The sequence below is a fragment of the Taudactylus pleione genome, unplaced genomic scaffold (assembly GCF_031769625.1).
Source record: "Taudactylus pleione unplaced genomic scaffold, aTauple2 ptg000019l, whole genome shotgun sequence".
Classification (NCBI taxonomy): Eukaryota; Metazoa; Chordata; class Amphibia; order Anura; family Myobatrachidae; genus Taudactylus; species Taudactylus pleione.
The window spans coordinates 14,862,844-14,885,606 of NW_028284421.1; the positions used below are offsets into that span (position 1 = coordinate 14,862,844).

Sequence of the window (22,763 nt, forward strand, 5' to 3'; positions counted from 1 at the left end):
AATCGGGCCCTAAGATCCAACAAAGAAATAGTATGCAACCTGGCGCCAGAAAATACACAATGTATGTAGTGTATGTCAGTCAGCATCACAGAAATAAACCTTCAGAATAAAAAAGCGATCTATTTATTATATAATCTCCTACTGTCCATATAGCACAGGTGCAGTAGACAGCTGGAGGAAGGCCTTGAACCCCCCACCCTCCCGCTCACCTCATAGCACTCACTGACTGCCTGTCAGGCACAACCTGTCCTCTCCCCAACACTTGACAGAGAAATTCTCTCATTGCCTCTTCTCCCCAGCACTGTTTAATGCAGGAGGACTGGTCTCCCCAGTCAATACCTGGAGCCAGCACCTTCCCCACCCACACACAAGTACACTAGGCTCCCCCCAGTCAGTATCTGGAGCCAGGACCCCCCCCCAAACATACACACACAAGAGACATACTGAGACATACTGGGATGAGGGGTGGGAGTTGGACAGATGTTAATAAGAGACTCAGGCGGAGAGGGGACGACATAACAGACAGACAGAGGGACATATGGGCTCTATTTATTAACATTATTTTTACTAAAATAATGTGAAAAAGGGTGTTTTCACACCCTTTTCACATTATTTTAGTATCACCTACAGTTATTACAGGGCAATTGGAGTAGAATTCGTAAAATTCTACTCCAACCCCTAAGTATCACTTGGGGGGTGGGGCTTGGTGCCAGGGGGCGGGGCTTAGCGCCGGAGGGTTAGCAGTGGCGCCCGGACGACGCATGCACGGGCACTTTGTCACTGTATTTTTTCCGAAAATACTGTGACTAGTGTGCAGAGGGGATTCGCAGGGACAGAGCTTTATCGCAAGTTCTGCCCCTGCAAGGGATTTGTAGTAAATCCCTGTGATATTGCCTGAATTCGCAATACGAATTCAGTCGGTAATATCACACTACAATCTGCATTACAAATGCGGATTGTAGTAAATAGAGCCCATAGAGAGTCAGACAGAGATGGGAGAGAGTGAGAGAGATACCAATGGTTGGGCAGAGATGAAAGAGATAGAAAGAGAAAAACAGATGGGGTTGGTGGAGAGGGATCAGGAAGGGACAGTGATGAGAGAGAGAGAGACAGATGAGAGGGGAAGCCACAGAGAGGGGAAGACAGAGGAAACAAGACTGTAACATTTAATGCAATGTGACCATTTACAGAGCATAATAAGATGCGCTATTTATGACTTTCTTTTGTTCTAGGCTATTTTCTGGATGAGGAAAACCAGTGTGTCCCAAGCTGTCCACAAGGATTCTTTGGGGATCCCTTCAGTCAAACCTGTGAAAAGTGTTCTGTGACCTGTGAGAGTTGTGCAGGAAGCACTGATAACTGCCTAAAATGTAATACCCAAGATCATCATTTATTCCTTCATGAAGGAAGGTGTCTTTCCAACTGTCCAGAGTAAGTTATGGAGTAGCAAAAATAAATATTGTGCTAGGCATTATATTATTACAGAAAATAAAAACACTGACAAATGTGCAAGAAAATGACAGTTACTGTGCTTAGACCAAAAGTATCCCATAGCTACATCACATCTATCTGTGTAGGGAAATGTCATGTCTTACACCAGTAGCTGCACAAAAACCAGTTGCCAATGGTTGCCTACATTTAAAGGGGCCACACAACAAGTTGCAATTGTTACTCATTTATGTATCCATTTTTCCCCTTACCTCTTATGCCGCGTATCCACTACACAACATTAGTGAGTGATTGCACGATTACGACATCGTAATAGTGACATTCTGGATCATGACACTGTATGTTACAGTATCTTATGTTATTTACTGTATTTGTACCATGACTCCCTCAGCGTACAGTCCAAAGTGACATGTTGACACTTATATGTAACCCACTTGGTCTCCTTACACAAGATGGCGATTTATTGCATTGACTATGCCAAGATGGCCATCACCCGGTGCTAGAGGGCAATTAGCTCCGTCTGAGAGTGACAAGCTAATATGATTGGGAGGAGCCAGCTGGGAGTCAGGTATGGTGGGATATGGATGTGTAGGGCCTTTTAAATGGGGATGGTTTGGCGCCCACCGGGGCTACAGAGACAGAGAAGAGGAAGTGGAGCCAGGAGGCTGACTGGGAGTTTGTAGTGAGGCTTGCCTGGGCATACAGCTATTGGAACATGACCGCTGAGGAGCTAAGGAACAGGGCAGTCGAGCACTGCTGCAGCTGGAGAGTGGACTGCTGTGAGAGGCACGAGGCACACCTGCAGTGTTTATAACAGTGTGGAGCTTACGCTGACCACACTGAAAGCCAGGCCAGTACCTATAAAGTTGAGCATTTTCAAGTTAGTCCCTGAGCTGAGGGAGAGACTCCAGATTTGGGCAAATGTCATTGAGGGTTCTTCAACCAAGAAAGGAGTAACTATAACCTCTGAGTGCAGCATATATAAGTGAGTTACATATATATGCTGTGATCTATCATTGATAGTTGTGGACATTGTTGGAGAAGAACGTATCGACATAGGCGAAACTGGGGGGTGGTCCGGGGGTGCACCGGACAACCCATTAGCCCTGTTCGCCAATCTGCCATATTTAATGAATGGCCGCCCATGTGTGAGAGAGGAAGACCCAGGAGGCAGCAGTGCCTGGCCTGCTGCAGCCGCAGGGTGAAAGCATCGGCGGCATTGCAAAGAAAGCGCTGGTCGTGAGCCAATCACAGCTCGCGGAACGGCAGCCAATCAGTAACAGCCGATCCTGATTGGCTGCCATTCTGCGAGATGTGATGTGATTGGCTGTGCGGATGGCAAAAAGGAGGCAACATACATACAGGGGTATTCAAATTGGGAGCGATAACATCGTTTTTGCGTTAATATCGCACTTTTGACGTCATTATTGCAGGTTTGACTTTTACACTGTATTCAATTTCAAAGACTTATCACAGTTTTGAAAAGTCTGATAAAAAACGGGGATAACTTTTCACCATTGAATAGGTGTCGAAAAAAAGTGCAGAATTGGGGTTTAGGGGTGCAGGATTAAAAAAAATAGCCTTGGGAATGACATTTAAAAAAGAACTGTGTGAAAAAAAGTTTAAAAAAAAAATAGGGACACCCCAAAAAATTTATTTAAAAATTGGGGTAAAAAAAAAATGGGAAAAAATTGTTTAAGAATAGGGAAATAGGTTCAGGGCTATTCTGCAAGTATGCAGCAGGTTTTTTGAAGAATAGAATTATAGCGGCAGGTGCACAAATGCAGAATTTTTAAAAACTTACTTTAGGGACATAAAAATATGCTAGTACCCATTTTCATGTACCCCAAATTTGATGGGACCACTTAAAAAACGAAAAAAATCACCTAAGTGCTCTTCTGCATCACTTCTTCAATGTCGGGAAAAAAACACCTGATGCGGCTATTTAAATCCCCGACTTTCAAGTAAAGGCTAAAACGGGGGTACCCATAGTGATCCCCCATGTTTTTACAACTTTAGGGGGGCTTACAATTTTTTTAAGGAAAAATTCGGAACTTTACGCAAATCCAACTTCGGAGTTTCCCGTTTTCGTCAATTTCATATTGAATACGGGGATAAGCGGGAGCGCGACCGATATTTTAATGCAGGTAAAAACTCCGATATGAAACGTTAACTGCGACAATGAAGTTAACGTTTCATATTGAATACCCCTCATAGCGTGCCAGTGCTGAATGCAGCATCGCCCTCACCTCCACCATGACCTTCAGGTTCAGGTCAAGCTGTGGAGCTGGACATCGCACTGACTGATATGGAGAGCCGCCGACAGGTGGGGCTTAAGACAGAGCATGGTAAGAACGAGAAAATTTTCCTCTATATCTAGTCAGGTCACTGTCAGCCTGTGGAGCCTGAGAAAGCGACTAAAGCACAAGGGCCTGAGGAGTGAGTTAATTGGTCAGATCAGTGAGATGTGGTCGGCCAACGACTCACTAGGGGATGGATGGGGGGACAGGACAGAGGAGGGGTCACTGCAGACTATGGCTTCCCGGCAGTGGTGGTACTGCAAGTCTCAGCAAACATCACAGAACATAAGATACACTACAAGTCCCAGCAAACAGGATGCACTACAAGTCCCACCAACCTTGACAGAGCATAGGATAGACTACAAGTCCCAGCAAACATGACAGAATATGGGATACCTTACAAGTCCCAGCAAGCATGACAGAACAGGGGATACACTACTAGTCCCAGCAAGCATGATACATTATTGCATTAGAAGCACCTATGAGTAGGCTTGTGAGATTGGTAATTTTCTCTGAACACATAATATTTCACATGGGGTGTGAAAATTCTATCCTGTGTATTGTGTCTATGTGTAAATGCCACCCAGACATTAGTGTGTGTATAAAATTATATGCGTGTGTATGCATCCACTCAGACGTTAGTGTATATGTCTGATTGCAATTTGCTAATCTGGCCAGGTTACCGGGCAGGTGAGCTCAGGTGTCTGCAGTAGTATAGGGTTATACCATAGGTTAGGGAGGGGCATGCAGCCTATTGGTATGTCTTGTTGACTCGCGGACCAGCAGCAATGGCAGGTACTAGTGGGCAGCGACTAATTCAAAAGGCCACCTGTCAAGTTTAAAATGCATTGCCACCGCATTTTGCACTGGCCAGGCGCAGGGACCCGATGCTCCTTCCAAGCGCAGATATGAAATGTGTCCCCAGTGGGACACATCTCCACACATGCTGTTAGCGAAAGTGGCAGAGGCTCATAGAGGGAACCAGTTAGTGAAACAGGCAGAGGCGTGGGAGTTAGTAGTGCAGGGGGTGAGAGGGAAGCAGTTCATGAGAAGAGCAGGGGGTGAGAGAGGGAATCGATTAGTGAGAGGGGCAGAGGGTATCAGTTAGTGGTGCAGGGGGTGAGAGGGAAATAGTGAGAGGGGCAGGGTGTCAGAGGGAAGCAGTTAGTTAGTGGGGCAGGGGGTGAGAGAGGGCAGCAGTTAGTGAGAGGGGCAAAGGCTATGAGTTAGTTGTGCAGGGGGTGAAAAAGGGAATCAGTTATTGGCCCAAACTTTGTTTACACTGGTTTACGCACCAATTCATGCCCCATCCCCACTGTAGATCGACCCACACAGCTCCGCACACCCGTCCCCCAGGGGGCCCTGCCTATTTTCTCCCCGTCCCCCTGCCTATTTTGTCCCCATCCCCCAGGGGGCCCTGCCTATTTTGCCCCCACAATTTCTGATGGCAGCTCTGCACAGTGGGCCTGATTCAGAGATGGACACTCTGAAAGAGCGCTTGCTCTGAATCAGGGCGTTTTTTTTTTTTTGGAGCGACCTCCTGGCAGCTCGCATAGCTGTGGGTAACCACCCACAGCTATAGCGAGCGGCCAGGTTGATTGTCGCGATGGTCAAGACCATCGCGACCATCGGGCTTGCGACGAGACCCTTGTGGTAGGATCTCGTGGCCGCAAGCCCCAGAGAGCTTCTGGCTCTAATAGAAAGGACTGCACTTCTTTTCGTCAACATATTTTTTACTTTGCAATCATTAGCACCGGTTTTGCCTATCACACTGACTAAAAATCATTTAATTTGGTACTGGTCCACCAACCCGAGGAACCCCTGCAAGTGCCCTGAGGCACCCCAGGGTGCCACGGCGCCCAGTTTAGGAACCAGTGGTCTTTACAATAAACCAAATTTAAAATGAAACTCCAAGGGGTTTATTTACTGAGAACTAAAACCCGGTGCTTCTGACCATATTTATGCCTTTTTTAATTTTGAGCTTTAACACAAACTAAAGCACAGGGTTTTAGAACACAACGCTAAGTAAATAAACCTCTAAATCTGACCGTCATTCCTCGTTCATTAAATATTACATGCCAGATCTAACCCTCTTCTTTTCTTACCTATATGTTGGTTTCTCTGCACCAGGGGACCTCTGAAGAAATGAATGTCCATAGGCAGACAGCGTCTTTAGCCAATTCATAGTAATGGAAGTTTTGGGGCAGGGAAGGGCAACAAGTGAGCTTCCCTGATCAAACATAGTGGAGAGTCACCATCCTCCTACTTCTTTCCAGTGTCAGCCCTTTGCATCTCTACAGCACCATCCCCCTGCCTCTCTTCAGTGCCACCCCCCAGTGTCTCTCCAACACTTTTCACCCCTGCGTCTCTTCAGCACCATCTTCCTGTGTCTCTCCAGCATCATCCCTCCGTGTCTTTCCATTACCAACCTCATGCAATGTGACTGATCTCCACTTTATGCCCCAGACACTGCTGACCCCCACTTTATATTTATTCTATTTCATCTGACAGCTGAGCAGCCCCAGTGATCCCTGACCTGACCAAACATAGCCCTGCCACATGCCACACCACCATTGTTTTCTTTTTAACTAACTTGATCTTCTATCAATGCTACACCCAAGCAGCACTCACACCCACACCCCTAATTCTCTAATAACGTGCCAGCAGCACCCCCACTCCTCATTGTCTACCAACGTGTCTACCAGCCCCGATCTCTGTATATGCTCAGACAATCTGGGCACCGTTTAACTGCAATAGTGGGCAGAGCTCTTAGGCAGTGGGCCCACTGGGGATTACCCCAACTCCCCAGTCCGAGCCTGGAGAGATTACAAGAGTAAATTCAACAGAGTTTAAAAGTAGCAGCCAAAGTTTGAGATACATTGTTTCAAGAGAGACTGCCTTTACTATTCAATATTGTATGTGTGCAAATGTCCATGATACCCACCAACACGGTACGGTTCCCAGGATCAGGGCCGTAGCTAGGACAGTGCGACTGGTGCCATTGCACAGGGCACGACAGGTCAGGGGGCGCTGTTTGGGCCTATCAAATTTCTGTTTATTATCATTCTTGCTTGTAGCTTCGTCTTATTTCATCCCCAGCATCTCCTGGTCTCTCCTATCTCTTCCCTGGTCCTTCCCCATGAAGCCATGGCCCTTTTTTGGGTGCATTATGTCCCTTTGAAAAATGAGGGGGGCGTCAATGCTCTTTCTGGAACAGGGCACCAAAAAGTCTAGTTACGGCTCTGCCCAGAATAGTTAATAGACTATTCATAAATATGATGCTGAATATATGAGAGTGTGACTGTGTCCTATCTTGTATATAGAAGTTCCTGTGAGATAAGGAGATTTGAGTTGTTTGGGGTACATTTAGTCAGATAATTGTTACATTTCTAACAGTCCCATCCTGTGGGGAATTGTACTGTGGCTTATAGGGCCTGATTCAGAGATGAACGCAACTGCAAATCGCACGCAGATCGAGCGATTGCTTGCCATTGCGCATGCATAGCCATCGCAGTGTGCGTACGCGAATGCTGCAGTGCAATCGCTATGCGTTCACGCAGACCACGAAGGCCCATTGCAGACTGATTGACTGGAAGTGACCGTTTGTGGGTGTTGACAGGGGGTGGTTAGCGAAACGCAGGCGTGCCTGGCCGTTTGAACGCCGTTACATGGGCGTGCATAAATTAACCACTACAATTGCATATGCAGTTCTGCGTGGCAGAAGAGCTCCCTAGCCTATGGCAGGTCAGACCTGCTGCAAGGGTAAAATGGCTGCCGGTGAACTTCGATGTTACCGATGTTTATGTAGGTATGCGTAGTCGCACGCAGGTGAGAAGGCAGTAGTGGGCGTCTTTATGTTCAGGTTATCTTTGCTAACATTAGCATATTTTTTCTGCATTGCATACGGAAACGCAGTTGCGATCGCATTAGCATCTGTCTCTGAATCAGGCCCATAGTACTAAGAGGTCTAGTTGGAGGGTAGTGCTCATCAATTATATTGGGATTTCTTTTTATTATCAGTGTTTAGTATTCAATATTGTATTTCTCTGCCGGCATTCTTTCATATCTTATATTATATATAGTACATTATCATTACTTCTCATTATCATTACTTTTCTAGTTTCCTGTCATTTATCAATGTTATTATGCAATGATCCATACCAATGCTCATATTTAATATTCTTTATCAATGGTTTCAGCTGATGGTGATTATCCATAATATTCTTTATTCGATCTTTGCCAAAATTCATGTGTTTTATTTATCACTGATATCATTCTACCTTGAATTCTAGACTATTTTTATGCAATATCAAGTAACTACTTATTTTTGGAGTATATATTGTGTATAAAATTAATATATAAAAATGGATCCTATACTCGCATACAAGCTACAATATGTAAAAAAAAAATAAGCATATGAATTTATGAAAGAGTCCTACATCACCACCTGTTGGTCATATTTAACACTACAATTTTTTTATTTAATTTGGAAAAACACCATCTGTGATTAACATGCCAGTACGCGCTCTCAATTTAAATAAATAGTTAGGACAGAAATAATCCATTCATGTGACATAGACACACATAAGCCTAACAAATATAGCTAAGCCGCTAGACTATTGGTTAATGGTCAATAAAAGTTAATTTATCTTGATAATACATGTCAAAAAACATAATATTAAACAAAAACAGCGACTGCACACCACTCAATATATCCGCCGGATATAGTTACACGGCAGACAAATGACTGCAACAACTGTAAATTAAACAGAGTTGAATACATATGTATATGTCAACCAAAAAATATATTGTTATTCATAAATACCAATATGATATACATCAAGGGTCATGAAGTTGAAACATGTATATAAATAAAGTGATTTAAGTAAAGATCAAAACAATATACATTTTCCTTGATACAATATAATTGATACAATTGAGTGGATAACGTACCAGGTATACAGATAATTAAGAAGATAGAGATAAAGATAGCACTCACTAATAGCAAGGGGATAGATTGCTGCTGTATCTCATGTGTGGTGTAGTGAATGAGATATGAGCGGACCCACCACATAAACTATGAGGGTATGATTAGTGTAGTAGCATCTGCTGCTCTCGCACAAAAACACCTTGTTCTGTTTACACAATACAAGTATATTAGTGTATATCAGAGTGAGAGAGTGAGAGTGCCTGAAATAGATCTCAGATAAGAATAAGGTCAGGTCGGAGTATGGGTTGATACTTCAACCCTATTGTGCGGGATGTGTGCACTGTGTGTCCAGTGAGTGTACACCCGTATCCCCAATAAACCTGCCAGAAGGTGAACAGAGGGAAATATGCTGGATCACGTAATACACTCCCAGCCCACTGATATCACATAGACAGCGCAGTGGGAACATTGATGCGGTGGTGTGAGAAGCAGCTCCCTGAAAAAGATATACCTGATAGTAGATCGTGCGTCGCAGTGGCAGTGTGTCTCAGGACGGAGTACTCGTGTACACAACGAGGACTCCGTATGAAATGAAGGGTGTACCTTCACACATATTAGATTATATATATATATTTATCTTGATATTACAATCATTGTGGAAGTATTTCTGCCTGTTTAAATTTATAGATATCATTACAGTATTGGTACCAGTGCTTAGGGTCTCCCCTATCCCCTTTCCCCCATCTTTTTGATGTCTCTTCAGGGAGTCAGGAAGATTGCTACTATTTCAGAGAGTCTTCCTGACAATCAGGGAGAGTTGGCAAATATGCAGTGATGGTGCTGCACACTGCACAACGGCACAGCTTGTCCACCCCTGTTACGTCCCTGTAGAAATGTATGAACATTAAGCATTGTTTTAATATTTTAAACCATACAGAATATGCATGTGAAAAAACTCGCCATACTTTTACTTGCACAAGTCATTTCATAAAGTATAGAGAGATTGAACAGTAACTGGCCTATTTGCGTGATATTCCCCGAAAACAATTGTTTCCGTGGGATACCTGCAATTATTAAGTATCCCCCAGATATACTATGGAGGGACTGCAGCAGATCTCTCAGACATCTAATGTGGTTCCTCCATTTTCAATAGCAGCCGCAGTCCCCTCGGAGATTAGCCTCGATAGGATAACACTATATTCAGTTGGCGTCACCCTATAGTAGCCTAGGAGCTACTAACGTCACCCCCCGGGTGTACACCAGGGATCTGAATCAGGAAGATGTGTGATAGCGTCACGCTATGACACTGCATCCAGCTCCTCACCAGTAGCTCGTCTCCTGGCAAGAGGATTTTAGTAAATTTGTGTGAAGATATTCATCTTGACTTTGCAAATTTACGCTAATTTAAAATGTGGATTGTGAGAAATATGCCCCTAAGTCTTAAATACATTACAGGGTCATGTTGATTTAAACAGGAAGATAGGCTGCAGGAACTCAGGTAAGTAATGCTCAGTCAGTTGCACCATATTAGAGAAATGCAGGGGTAAATTTAATAAGAATCGCATTTGGGCGAGATTGCAATCTCACGCGAGTTTTGCCTGTTTTTCCGACTCGCAAATTTACAAAGGGCAAACACATGTGAATTCACAGGAAACAGACATCAAAACTCGCATGAGTTTACAATACACGACCAAATACACCATCGTCCAAACTCGCAAGTACTTTCCATAGCAAACCATACAACACGCAAATTTACCAAGAATCAAGTTTTGAAACTTGCATGAGAAATTAGCAAACTCTCAACAAAATAGACTTTTCATATAGACGACCTCCTGAGGTGAGTGTTTGCATGAGTTTGGATGTGTTTGCATGTGTTAACAGGTGTTTCAAGTTGCAATTAGTGGGAAAACGATGATGATATTTTTTAAAGGGGCTAAATCATCTGCACTGATTTGTGTGAAGCAAAAATTACAGAATATACTACCATTGGTATTCATTGCATGTGGCTGGGATTCAGAGGCTCTACCACCAGGCTGGAAGGACACAGGAGCAAGAAACTGTGCAGAAAATGAGGTAATGCAGGTATCACAAAGGCTGCTCAGGTCACTTTTTTGGGGTGTGTTTGAACCTGAACGCACTGGCTGATGGCAAAGTCAAACAGATGTTCCAGATGAACTGTAACAACATATTCCATCTGTATGACCAAGTCAAACTGGACCTAGACCCTGACACAGCACGTTCCCACTCTGGGCCTGATTCAGAGCTGGACGCTATTTGCGCTCGCTCGTTCAGAAAAAGGGGCGCCTGTTGACGCCTCTATGTCTGAGCGAGCGAACGAAATATGCGCTCGCTATTTTGTAAAGACACCCCCTAGCCGTTCGCATCATACGTCATCTCCGCTATTTATTAAATTAATCGAGTACATCGAAAGGTGTCTGAACTGCTCGCAGTGCTTGTGGTTGGATTTTCCTACCGCAATCATGCGAACAGTTCAGGCTAAGAGACAACCAAGTGACGTGGCCGATGACGCTGCTTTGTTAATTATGCACACCCTTAAAACGCCCGTTTTGACCGTTTGGCACGCCTGCGTTCGGATCTCCACTCCACTCCCCGTTTTTAAGCACCTCCCCCTGTTACCACCCACAAACGCCTTATCCTGTTACTCAAATTAGCAGGCACTCGCTATTTTGCGAACACACGATGTCCGACCACAATGACTGGTTGGCGCATGCGCATTACGACCCATACGCATGCGCAGATGTGCGAACATCGGTCGGAGCGAACGAGCGGCTCTGAATCAGGCCCTCTGTCTCCTGCCTGCATAAGCTTCTGGCTGTGTTTCACTTTCTGGCTACTGGTAATTTTCAGTCTGTGACCGGTAGAGCTCTCGTGATATATCAGTCAACATTCTGACGGTACCTACTGTAACTCTGATAATGGCAGCATTTCAGCCACTAATGGATACCTGCATCTGCTTCCCTAGCCAGAAGTCACAGTGGCATGCAGTCAGGGTAGTTTTGTTTCAGCATTGTGGGCATGCCTAATGTCCTGGGTGATATGGCATTTTTGCGGCGGATCATTCTGCTGGCAGCCTTTTGTCCAAACAGCATGTGGTGGGATTTCATGACCTCCTGCACTAGGACCATGTTCTACTCCACAAAAAAATTCACCTTGCACCCCATCTTGGTCTTTCCCCTCTGCCTGGGCGTCTCATCACTGCTGCCTGTAATGCTCAATAGGGCCTCTTGAGATGCAACCTGCTCCACCTCACTCTCTCCCTGCCTCTCTCTTCCTGGACATATTCATTTCCCCTTCCCTATACATATGCAAAACACACAGAAAAAAAAGACAACCTAACACGAACCTCATCTCCTACTACCCACACACATGCCACACACAGAAAACACTGACAGGACAAAAGAAAAAAACACAATCAAGAAAAACAGAAAAATTAGACAAACAGATATACAGTATGACAAGACAATAAATAAGCACATAACAATTTCCACATACTTTACCTCTGCAACCTCTAACCAACAAAACCCTCAAAGTTTGGGCTGTTTGTGGTGTTTTTATATGCTTAGACAGTGTGTACATGATGTGACTGCTTCAATCAGAACATGTTTCTAGGATGGTGCATTCATTCTCTTGTTTGTTTTCTAAACACAAACATTTTCTGGTGTGTTTTCTAAACACAACCGTTCTCCTGTGTGTTTTCTAAACACATCCATTCTCCTCTGTGTTTTATAAATACATCCATTCTCACATGTGTTTTATAAACACATTCATTCTCACACGTGTTTTGCCTAAAACTCGCATGACAAAACACGTTTGCATTCACCATAGAAAAACATGATTTTGCTAAACTCACTTCTTTGGTAAATTTGTGAGTTTGGTCTGGGAAAACTCATACGTGTTTGTGGGAACCTATTCGAGTTTAATCTTGCCCAACATAATTCTTAGTAAATTTACCCCGCACTCTTTATTTCTAGTTACAGCTTTCTAAGTTCCTGTTTAACTGTTTTATATCCAAGAGGGCAACTGAGAGTAAAAGCTGTGTGCAAAATTTAAGATGTAGTGAACCACTTTTATATTCTACTGTCGACAATAGTTTCAGTTTTATATTGTAAAAGTCTAACAAATTTATATTGTTTTTCTTGTAGAGCTTACTTTGAAAACTCTAAGGGCTTATGTGAGCCCTGTGATGGTTCCTGTTGGACTTGTGATGAAAGGAAAACAAAATGTTTGTCGTGTGTGGACGGTCTGTATCTGGAGAACAGCAAGTGTCTTCTTAACTGCTCCCTGAGGTATTATCCAGATGATGATGGCTTCTGCAAGCACTGCCCAGCCCACTGCACTATCTGTGCAGATGAAAGAACATGTCTTGGTATATATTATCTTTACTAGAATATTCATTCATGTACAGTTTATTATATTATTATATTAGTGAGAAGAATTGCAGACATGCCTGCAGGCATCTGGAAAAGTTTTGGGTCATCTGGGTAGGCTGGACATCTAAGCTCCACTCTGCCGGCTCTAGATTTCAGAAGTTCCGGCTGACAGTGGCTGTTCTCTGATGGGTTGTACAGGCACTGCTGTGCTGTTGCCTGTCATATTCTATAACAGGCAGCAGAACAGCAGCAGAAAGCTTTGGGGTTTCTTCAAATAAATCCCATAGTGTCTTATGTATGAAAGGGAGATATCACCTTTTTCTGTAGAAAACAGGTGTTCAGCTAGAGTTAGGATTTCTTTCTATCTAAAAAAGCTGTGTGTATATATATATATATATATATATATATATATATATATTAGCTGAAGTACCCTGTTTCACCACGGTAGACCTTAGATATCTAATCCTTTACCTCTATAGTAATTAGGGATGTACAGGCTCGGATTTACTCGGATCTCAAAACGGCATTTTATTGGCTATCGCCTATCATGTGTTGTGGATAGTCAATATAATAAATCCGAACTTGCGGTAAAGTGGCGATAAGAACCGAATAAATCCGAGTAAATCCGAGCCTGCACATCCCTAATAGTAATGCATCCTCTCCCTCACTGCTATAGTAAGACATTGCCCTCCCTCACCTTTGTACTAACACATTCCACTTCCCTCACCTCTATAGTAACACATTTCCCTCCCTCGTCCGTGTTGTAACACATTTGATATTCCCCTCCCTCACCTGTGTAGACATACAATCCCTCACTACACCTTTAATAACACATTACCCTCACTCACACCTGTAGTAAATTATTCCCTCCCTCACCTCTGGAGTAACACATTCTCTTCCTTCACCTCTGTAGTAACACATTACCACCACTCATCTCTGTAGTAACACATTCCCCTCCCTCACCTCTGTAGTAACACATTACCACCACTCATCTCTATAGTAACACATTCCCCTCCCTCATCTCTGTAGTAACACATTACCCTCCCTGACCTCTGTAGTAACACATTCCTCTCCCTCACCCATGTTGTAACACATTCCCTTCCCTCATACATTTGACATTCCCCTCCCTCACCTGTGTAGCAACACATTCCCCTCCCATACCTGTGTAGCAACACATTTCCTTCCCTCACTATTCAAATAAGGGAGCCACAAAAACTGCCAGTGATGTTTGGCAGCACTTGGGATGATAGTTGGTGTTTGAATACAGGCCCTGATTCAGAGCCAGATGCTCTGACAGAGCGCTCGATCTGAATCAGGGCCGTCCCTGCTCCTTTTTTGAGCGGCCTCCTGGCCGCTCGAATAGCTGTGGGTGACCACCCACAGCTATAGCGAGCGGCCAAAATGATGGTCGCAATGGTCAAGACCATCGCGACCATCGGGCTTGCGACGAGGCCCTGCGGTAGGGTCTCGCTGCCGCAAGCCCTGGAGTGCTTTTGGCTCTATCAGAGCCAAAAGCACTCCCACTGACATCACTAGTGAAACCATCTTCATCATCTTGGTGAAACCATGCTGCACTGCAGGTGAGGCAGATTTAAAATGTGCAGAGAGATTTAGATTTGGGAGGGAGGTGTCCAAACTGACATGTAAATTGTAGAGTAATAATAAAGCTGTGCAGTATTTGTAGGCTACATTCAAAAGCAGCCAGTATTTACCCCACATGCAATTTTTTTTTATCTATTTACACCCTTGTATTGCAATATGGTTTGTCCAGGTTCACAGTTAAGTGCTATTTCCCACTCTATTCCCAAAGCTGAATCAGGCCCATAGTCCCCAATTTTCATGTTTCTAGTATTTGATTATTTATATTTATACATGCTTTTCCAACTTCTGCTCACAAGCCATGTTTATGCCAGTCCTTTTACCACATTAAGGGGCCTATTTATCAAAACCCACAACAAACAATATATTTACTTTCTTGAGTTTAACCATAACAATAGACTTTTTGCAGCTGGTTACAGATAGGATGCTAAGGTTATGTCAGGTTGCGGACTAGGATCGGCTGTTACTCACCCCAGTGCCGGCTTCCCCTGATCTCTCGAGTGGTCAGATGTCAGGCTTCCCCTGGTCTCTCGGGTGGTCAGATGTCAGGTGCAGCAGCGAGTGACGCGCTGAGCATTATGCCTAGAGCCATGTGGACATCCATGAGCTGTGCCGTCCCTTAGTTACTGTGGTTGCCATCATGGATGCAGCCATGACAGTCTGCATCACCTGACTACCCTTTACCCAATGGTAACATGGTATAAAGCCAGTTTCCGGACAGCAAGAAGTTGCCCGTGCAACGTTGTCGCTACCTTGTGTATACTTGCCGTCACCTCGTTGCAGGTTCCCTTATCGTGATACCCTCGAGTCTTCAAGTGCCATCTCCTTGTACAACAGTGTGTCCGAACATCCTTGCCTGTGTGCCATACAAGTGCCATCTCCTTGTGCAACAGTGCATCTGAACATCTTGCCTGTGTGCCATACAAGTACCATCCTCCTTGTGCAGCATTGTATCAAAACACCTTGCCGGCGTGCAGTTACAAGTGCCACCCTTTGGTGCAAGAGTGCGTCAAAAACCCTTTACCTCCGTACAATTACTAATACCAACTCCTTGTGCAGCTGTACTTCTTCCTTAAGTATATCTCTTGGGCCATCGTTGTATTTTCTCTATTTCCGTGGGTATTGGATACCTGACCAAAGGGCCGTGACCTGCCTGCTGGGTGCAGCTTAAACCCATATCCCGCTTGGAGGGGTTACTAGTGGACACCTCCCAGCAGGTTAGACTCTGCGCCTTTGGTCAGGTCTCGCCAACATCCAATATTCGTGGATGAGGAAATCGTATATACAGACCCACGCCTCCGATTTTTCGCTGAACCAGGGACCTCAGCTTTCACCCCCTCATTAGGGGATTTCCCGAAGTCAAACGTGACAAGTTATAGCACATTTCCAAAAATTAGCATGGTGCTATTGAATCAATATATTTGTTACAATAAAGAACCTTGGGCCTGATTCACTACCATATGCAACGGCGATCACACGTGCAATCGGTCGTTTGTTGCATTTTGCGCATGCGTATGCCTCACAGTGCGCATGTGCAAACTAGCTATCGCGATCGGGACTGCGATCGCAGTGACTACGCAGACCCATCACAGAGTGATTGACAGGAAGTGCCATTTTGAGGTGGTTATGGGGGGGTGGTTGGGTGAATGCATGTGTGCCAGTGCATTTCAATGCCATTGGAAAGGCGTGCATAAATTTTCCACTGCGATGGCCTACGCAGCCTGAGGTCTCATAGAGTGCATGGTCGTTAGCAATTTCTGAGTAAGGTCAGAGCTTGTGCAAGTATGCGTGAGGCTGCGATGGTACTCAATTGTACTAATGGTTTTGCAGTCTTGCTAAACATTACAGATGTAAAGTGGGCGTCGGTAATCGGTAGCTGAACCCAGGCAAAGGAGCCTGATTGGTCTGAAAAGGATCCAGAAGGCCAGTAGAAACAAGGGAGTGCCCATAAATGATAATTATTTGTTGCAATTTCTAGAAAGCAAATTCATTGTGTACATAGGGATTTATAACCGCTTATATCAGATCTGTACCTTCTCACATATACAGTATTGACATGGCTTCATATTTATTGAAAGTTCATCAAAAGTACGGACAAATGGTTCTTATGTGACAGTGGTGAATAGGAACACATGAACTTGTATTTGGCATGTGGAAGGATAGCATAAACATGACAAATTATATGAACCTGCACACTTATGCATGTTCTAGAGAGAAGAGAGACAGGTAGAAAGATGGGACCTTTGTACTGAGGGTAGCCTACTAGAGAGACATAGGTTCAGGAGCAGCGTCGTAACACAGTGGCAGTGCCGGCCACACTCCCTAAACCCATGATATCACGCCTAAGAGGACGGGGCTGCTGACTTTGGGAAGTACAGCATTGCCTGGAGCATCCTAATGATGCTTTGTGCAGCTCTACAGGCTGCATGGTGCCTGCCCGAAGCATCCTTTGTACACTCCGGGCAGCTCTGCAGTAGCGGTACTGGCTACAGGGTGCCGTATCAGGTGCACTGCAAGCCACATGCAGGTGCTTTGGGGCACTGATAATGCTGTCCCCAGGGCCCTGTGTCTTGTGGTACAGGTCACACACCCCTAGTTATGGTTCAGTTCAGGATATTATAATATGTTTGTTCAAGGGCTACCACTGAGTTGTTGTTCTGCTAATCAGAGGGGTCTCTATTACTTCTGCCATCAAGGCATACAAAACACCTTAGGAACACACACACACACGATCAGTTTACACAAAGCAGACAACATGCAGAGAACAAACTGACAGCAACACCCAAAGGGCTGAGATAATTCATGAAGAGCTGCTAAGCAGGAAATGTGCTAAATATTTTCTCTGTTTCCTCTTGAAAGAATGCAGTTACTTATATCTTCTCTTCAATGGCACCTGCAAGGCTACATGTCCAGGTGGCTACTATGAGGATCTTGATGCTGGAAGATGTGTTTCCTGCCACATCAGCTGTGAAACCTGCTCCGGAACATCGGATGATGACTGTGAGACCTGTCCTTCTGCTAGCCCTAAGCTGTACCAGGGGAGATGTCTGGTTAGCTGTCCCACGGGAACGTTCTATAACTTAGCACACAGGGAATGTCAAGGTATGAAGTCTGTTTCCAATTACAAAGCTATAACATGTTTACAAAGGATAATTCACTTTGTTTCCATTTTTATAATCAATGCATGCCATAGTAACATTCTTACAATATAAGTACTGTATGACATAAGTGTGTATTATTGTAATGTTTTCTATTTTAGCAAATAGTGTAAAAATATTATTGTGCATGCACTATTCTCCAAAGTTATTGTCCAAGTATTTCATTGCTGGCTGCACGAACATCAGCATAGGAATCATTGGGGCCTATTTACCAATTGTCCCCATTCACCAGAGATGAAGCTGATATTTCATGGGTTTCTCTTATCTTTGCAGTTTACCAAAATAAATTATTGTGGCTGATACTCAGAAATAGTGGCCCTTCGTACTAAGGGATACATTTACTGCTTTGCAGGGACAGCCTCTACAGTTATATATGTGGGTGAGGTGATTGTGGGGTCTATTTACTAAGCAGTGTTAGGAGACAGAGTGAAAAGTGATAAGGTGCCAGCTCCCAACTGTCATTTTTTAAACAAAGCCTGTGAGATGGCAGTTAGGAGCTGATTGGCTGGCACCTAATCATTTTTCACTCTGTCTCCTAACACTGCTTAGTAAATAGACCCCTAAATGGTTACGCACGCCCAGATATTGGCTTTCAATTCCACCAATAAAAAACAAAGGTAGAAAACAGATACAAATTATAAACACAATATAATACCCCTTTTACACCGGAGCTAAAACCCGGGTTATTGCAGGCAGGGCTGCCATCAGAAATCGGTACAAATGAAAAAGGCAGGGCCCCCCCACCCCCTTTGTTCTTCCCCCCAAAGGTCTGGTGGACGCAAAGGGGTGGGGATGAGCTCTGGTATCTGGAGTGTATATATATATATATATATATATTATTTTTTTTTTCCTTTAAATATTAAAAAAGAATAAACAGATTTTTTGTTTCTTAAATTGAGAAAAGCCTAATGATTTACAACAGAACTGTACTAACCTGCCATCCGGAGGTTCAATTACTGTATGTGGTATGGAACACTGGAACTCATTCAGACCCGCTCTCAAGATGCGCTCGCTCGCTGCAAAAAAAGGGCCGGATATTTAAATTATGTGATCGCACTGCGTCGCGTAAGGACGCCCTCTATGTCTTAGCGAGCTTCGGCACTGAGCGCTCGCAAGTGTGTTAAGACGCCCCCTTTCACCTCGCAACACAAGTCATCTCCTGGGATTGTTGGATGAATCGGTAACATCGAGAGCCATCGGAGCTGATCGCAGCCATTGAGGTAGCCTTACCCCGCCGCAAGCACTGCGATCAGTGCTGGCTGAAATACATGGAGGTGACATGTACAATGACGCTACTTTGCTAATTATGCACGCCCTTTAAACGGCATTTTGTTGGCCTGACACGCCTGCGTTCGCAACAACACTCCCCCGTTATAAGCACCTTCCCCTGTTACCCACCCACAAACGGCACTATCTGTCACTCAAAGTATCGGGGAGTCTGTGTGCTATGAGCGCACAATTTCCCATCGCAGAGACTGGCTTGCGCACGCGCACTACGAATTAGATGCATGCGCATTAAGCAGCAATTGCCTGGCAGCAAGTGATTGCTCCTTAGCAACCGGGTCTGAATCAGGCCCAGCACGGACATGGCAAGGGGGCAGAGGTGCAAATAGAGAGAGGCACACTTAAGTAAAGGACACAGATGGGATAGGAGCAGAGTCAAAAATGGGAAGCGGGCAGAGGCAGAGATGGAGAGGGGGCAAAGGCACAGCTATGAGGGAACTGGGGCACAGATATGGACACATATGGGGAGAGTACAGATATAGAAATTTGGGGAGGGGGGAGACAGAAGCAGGATTCATGAATATCACAGGGGACAGTGGGGCAGATTGTATAGGAGGGGGAGGGGGACAGAGCAGGATTCAGAAATAGTACAGGGGATAGATTGTATAGGAGGGAGAGGGGAGGGAAGATAGGTATAGTACAGGGGACAATGGGGCAGATTGTATAGGAGGGAGGGAAGGGGCAGAGGTACCTCTGTGTGTGCACCGCAGTTGCTCTCTCACATTTCCTTCCTCAGTGCAGTGCACACATTATCTGGCCAATGAGAGCAGGGGGAGGAGAGGAGGAGAGCTGAGGGTGGAGCAACTATGGAGGCAGAGGTGATTGAAGTAACTAATTTGATAGGGTCCTGAGAGGGGAACCTCTCTGTGAGGGGGCCCAGTGCTCCTACCTTTATTATATAAGCTGGTCCTCCTGCAGCTGCTCCTGATCACAGTAACAGAAGCAGGACACTGGTGCTATATGTGTGTATGATGATCAAGCAGTGCTGCCCATAGAGTTCATTAATGAATGAGTCATCATACACTGCTGAGCAGTGAGTGATGACTCATTCATAGAACTCTCCGGCCAGCACTTAGCAGCCTCAGCTGTCCTGTATGAGGGTAATAAATTAGCAATTAACTCTGCTCTGCGGGCCCCTCAGCTGTCCGGGCTCAGTACAGGAGTACTGGCTGTCCCCCCCTGATGGCGGCCCTGATTGCAGGGTTAACTCGGGCAGCTCCTTGGTGTAAAAGGGGTGAGGGTTGAATCGCCGGGTCGTGTGACCCGGCAATCCAACCCAGATAAATAGCAGGGTTCAACATGACACACCCCTTTATTTTCAAACTGAACATTCCTATCCATATGCACCTTAACCCCAGTTGTACCCCTTATACAGTACCCCCAGTATGCAGTTGTGGTCCCTCTCATGCAGGCCCATAGTAGTGCCCCTTATACAGTATCCCAATTAGTGGTCCCTCTTATACAGCCCCCAATTAGTTCCCCTTACTCAGTAGCCCCAGTAGTGGCCCCCCCAAATGCAGTGCCCCACGTTGTGTTCCCCCTTATGCAGTGCCCCCAGTAGCAGTCCCCACAATGCAGTGCGCCCAGTAGTGGTATCCCCTTATGCAGTGCCCTTTATATGGTGCCCCCAGTAGTAGTCCCGCCCTATGCAGTGCCCTTTTATATAGTGCCCCCAGCAGTAGTCCCCCCCATGCAGTTTTCCCAGTATTGGTCCCCTTATGCAGGCACCCTGTAGTGATCCCCCCTATCTAGTGCCCCCTGTAGTGGTCCCCGCAGTGCCCCTAGCAGTAAGCCCCTTATATAGTGCCCCAGTAGTGGTCCCCCTGATGCAGGCTCCCAGTAGTGACCCCCCCTATCCAGTGGTCCCTGTAGTGGCCCTTCCTATTATTGCCCCCAGTAGTGGTCCCCCGAGTGCAGTGCCTCTAGTAATAGGCCCCTTTTAGAATGCCCCCAGTGGTAGTTCCACCCCCCCCAAGTAGTAGTCCCCAGTAGAGTAGCCCCCCCCAGTATAGGTCCTCCCAATGGCGCCCCCAGTAGTAGCCACACATCCCCCAGTAGAGGTGCCCCCAGTAGTAACCACCCCCCTCCCCCGTTGTGCAGATAGGTTTAAAAAAAAAATCTATATATATATATATAAAAATATACTTACCTGATTCCACGCTGCTCCTGCTCCTGTCCGCGATGCAACTCCCGCCTGCCAGTCCACCCGGGCTGGCGTGCTCAGCATTATGGGACAGACGTCATGACGTCATGACGTCAGTCCCATTACCCACTGCAGGAGCCGGACGGAAGTCCGTTCTTGCAGTGGGTGCTGCAGCAGTCAATGAGAGTCTATCTGACTCTCATTGGCTGCTGTTTAACACACGCATCGCCGCCAGCGCTGGCGGCGATGCGTGTGTTATGCACAACCTGAGCTCGCCTCCTAGCGCTATTGGGCAAGCGCTCAGGGGGAGGGAACGGGCTCAGGTGTGCAGCACAGGACCGGCGCTGGAAGCCTAGTGCCGGTCCTGTGCAAATGTGTAGCGCTGACCGCACTCATTGCGGTCGGCGCTACACTGGCTAACTAGGGCGGGCCGGTACCGTGGCTGGCGGCGCCTCCCCCGCGCCGCCGGTCCAACGGCGCCCAGGGCACGAACCCCGCTCGCCCTGCCCTAGTTACGCCACTGGTTCCAACTCCAGGTCAGACCCGGAATTTTGGTGGAAAAGGGGTATTACAGAGCAGGTATTGCAGTGTTGGTAAATATGCTTTCCCATGCAAAAGCACAAGAAAGCAATTTTCAACAACAGGCAGCAATTCATCATGCAGGCAGGTGTTACTGTCAGAGACAGCAGTGCTATCACTGGCGGTAACCCTTTCATTTAGTGAAATTAAAAATAGCTGAATCGTACAATGATCATCAGCTACAATGCTTGGTTACATGTCACCTGCGCTGGGAGTAACGTCCATCTTTATTACATAATAATAATTACATTTAATAATTAGGGTTCATTTTAATAACCAATTGATACTGTATGCTTGTTATCACTCATTATTAATCTTAAGTGGTGTTCCAACCAATCAGCTCATAGCTGTCATTTTACAGGCTGTGATAGAAAAATGACAGGAGCTGATTGGTTGGAGCACCATATAAGATTAGTAGTGAGTGATAACAAGCACATCACTCTTTATTAAATGGGTCCCATAGTCGTTCTGACATAATCCTTCACAAAGACTTCCATATCACTATATTCCTGATTAATGTTTGTCAACTCACCTGTTTGAACATAAGAATCTCCTTCTCCCTGTGGGCCCCATTTAAGAACGTACCTAAACACCAACGCCATATTTTGTTTATCACAGTGATACTAATGAATATGCCACTGGAATTCATAATTATTTACCCCTCCACAAGGACTGGTGAGGTTCATCAATGATCCCCTCCTCAGCGTTGTTTTCTGCTCTGTTGCTTGCAGCCTATCGCTGTCAGCGACGTGTTACTGTGTCATGCACATTCACACTTTCACCCATCTAAAGAGGGAGAGAGATAAACAGTGACAAACAGCGGTAATCTTAAATAGGGTCGTATCTCATAGCTGTGTACAAATAGAGGTGGACAAATTAGGCTCTTATTAGTCGCTGCATCAATCTCACATCCCATTTGTGACTGTGCAA

The 22,763-nt window shown here is 45.4% G+C and overlaps 1 protein-coding gene across 2 annotated transcripts in view; it reads left to right on the forward strand.

Annotated features, from left to right (window-relative positions):
• Positions 1-22,763, forward strand: part of LOC148540344 (proprotein convertase subtilisin/kexin type 5-like) — a 150,511-nt gene that overhangs the window by 22,372 nt on the left and 105,376 nt on the right. For both annotated transcript variants that reach the window (XM_088443472.1, XM_088443473.1), the window contains 3 exons: positions 1,233-1,431; positions 12,843-13,066; positions 17,529-17,771. In XM_088443472.1, coding sequence (XP_088299598.1) covers positions 1,233-1,431; positions 12,843-13,066; positions 17,529-17,771 — 666 coding nt within the window. The remainder of the gene's footprint in view (positions 1-1,232; positions 1,432-12,842; positions 13,067-17,528; positions 17,772-22,763) is intronic.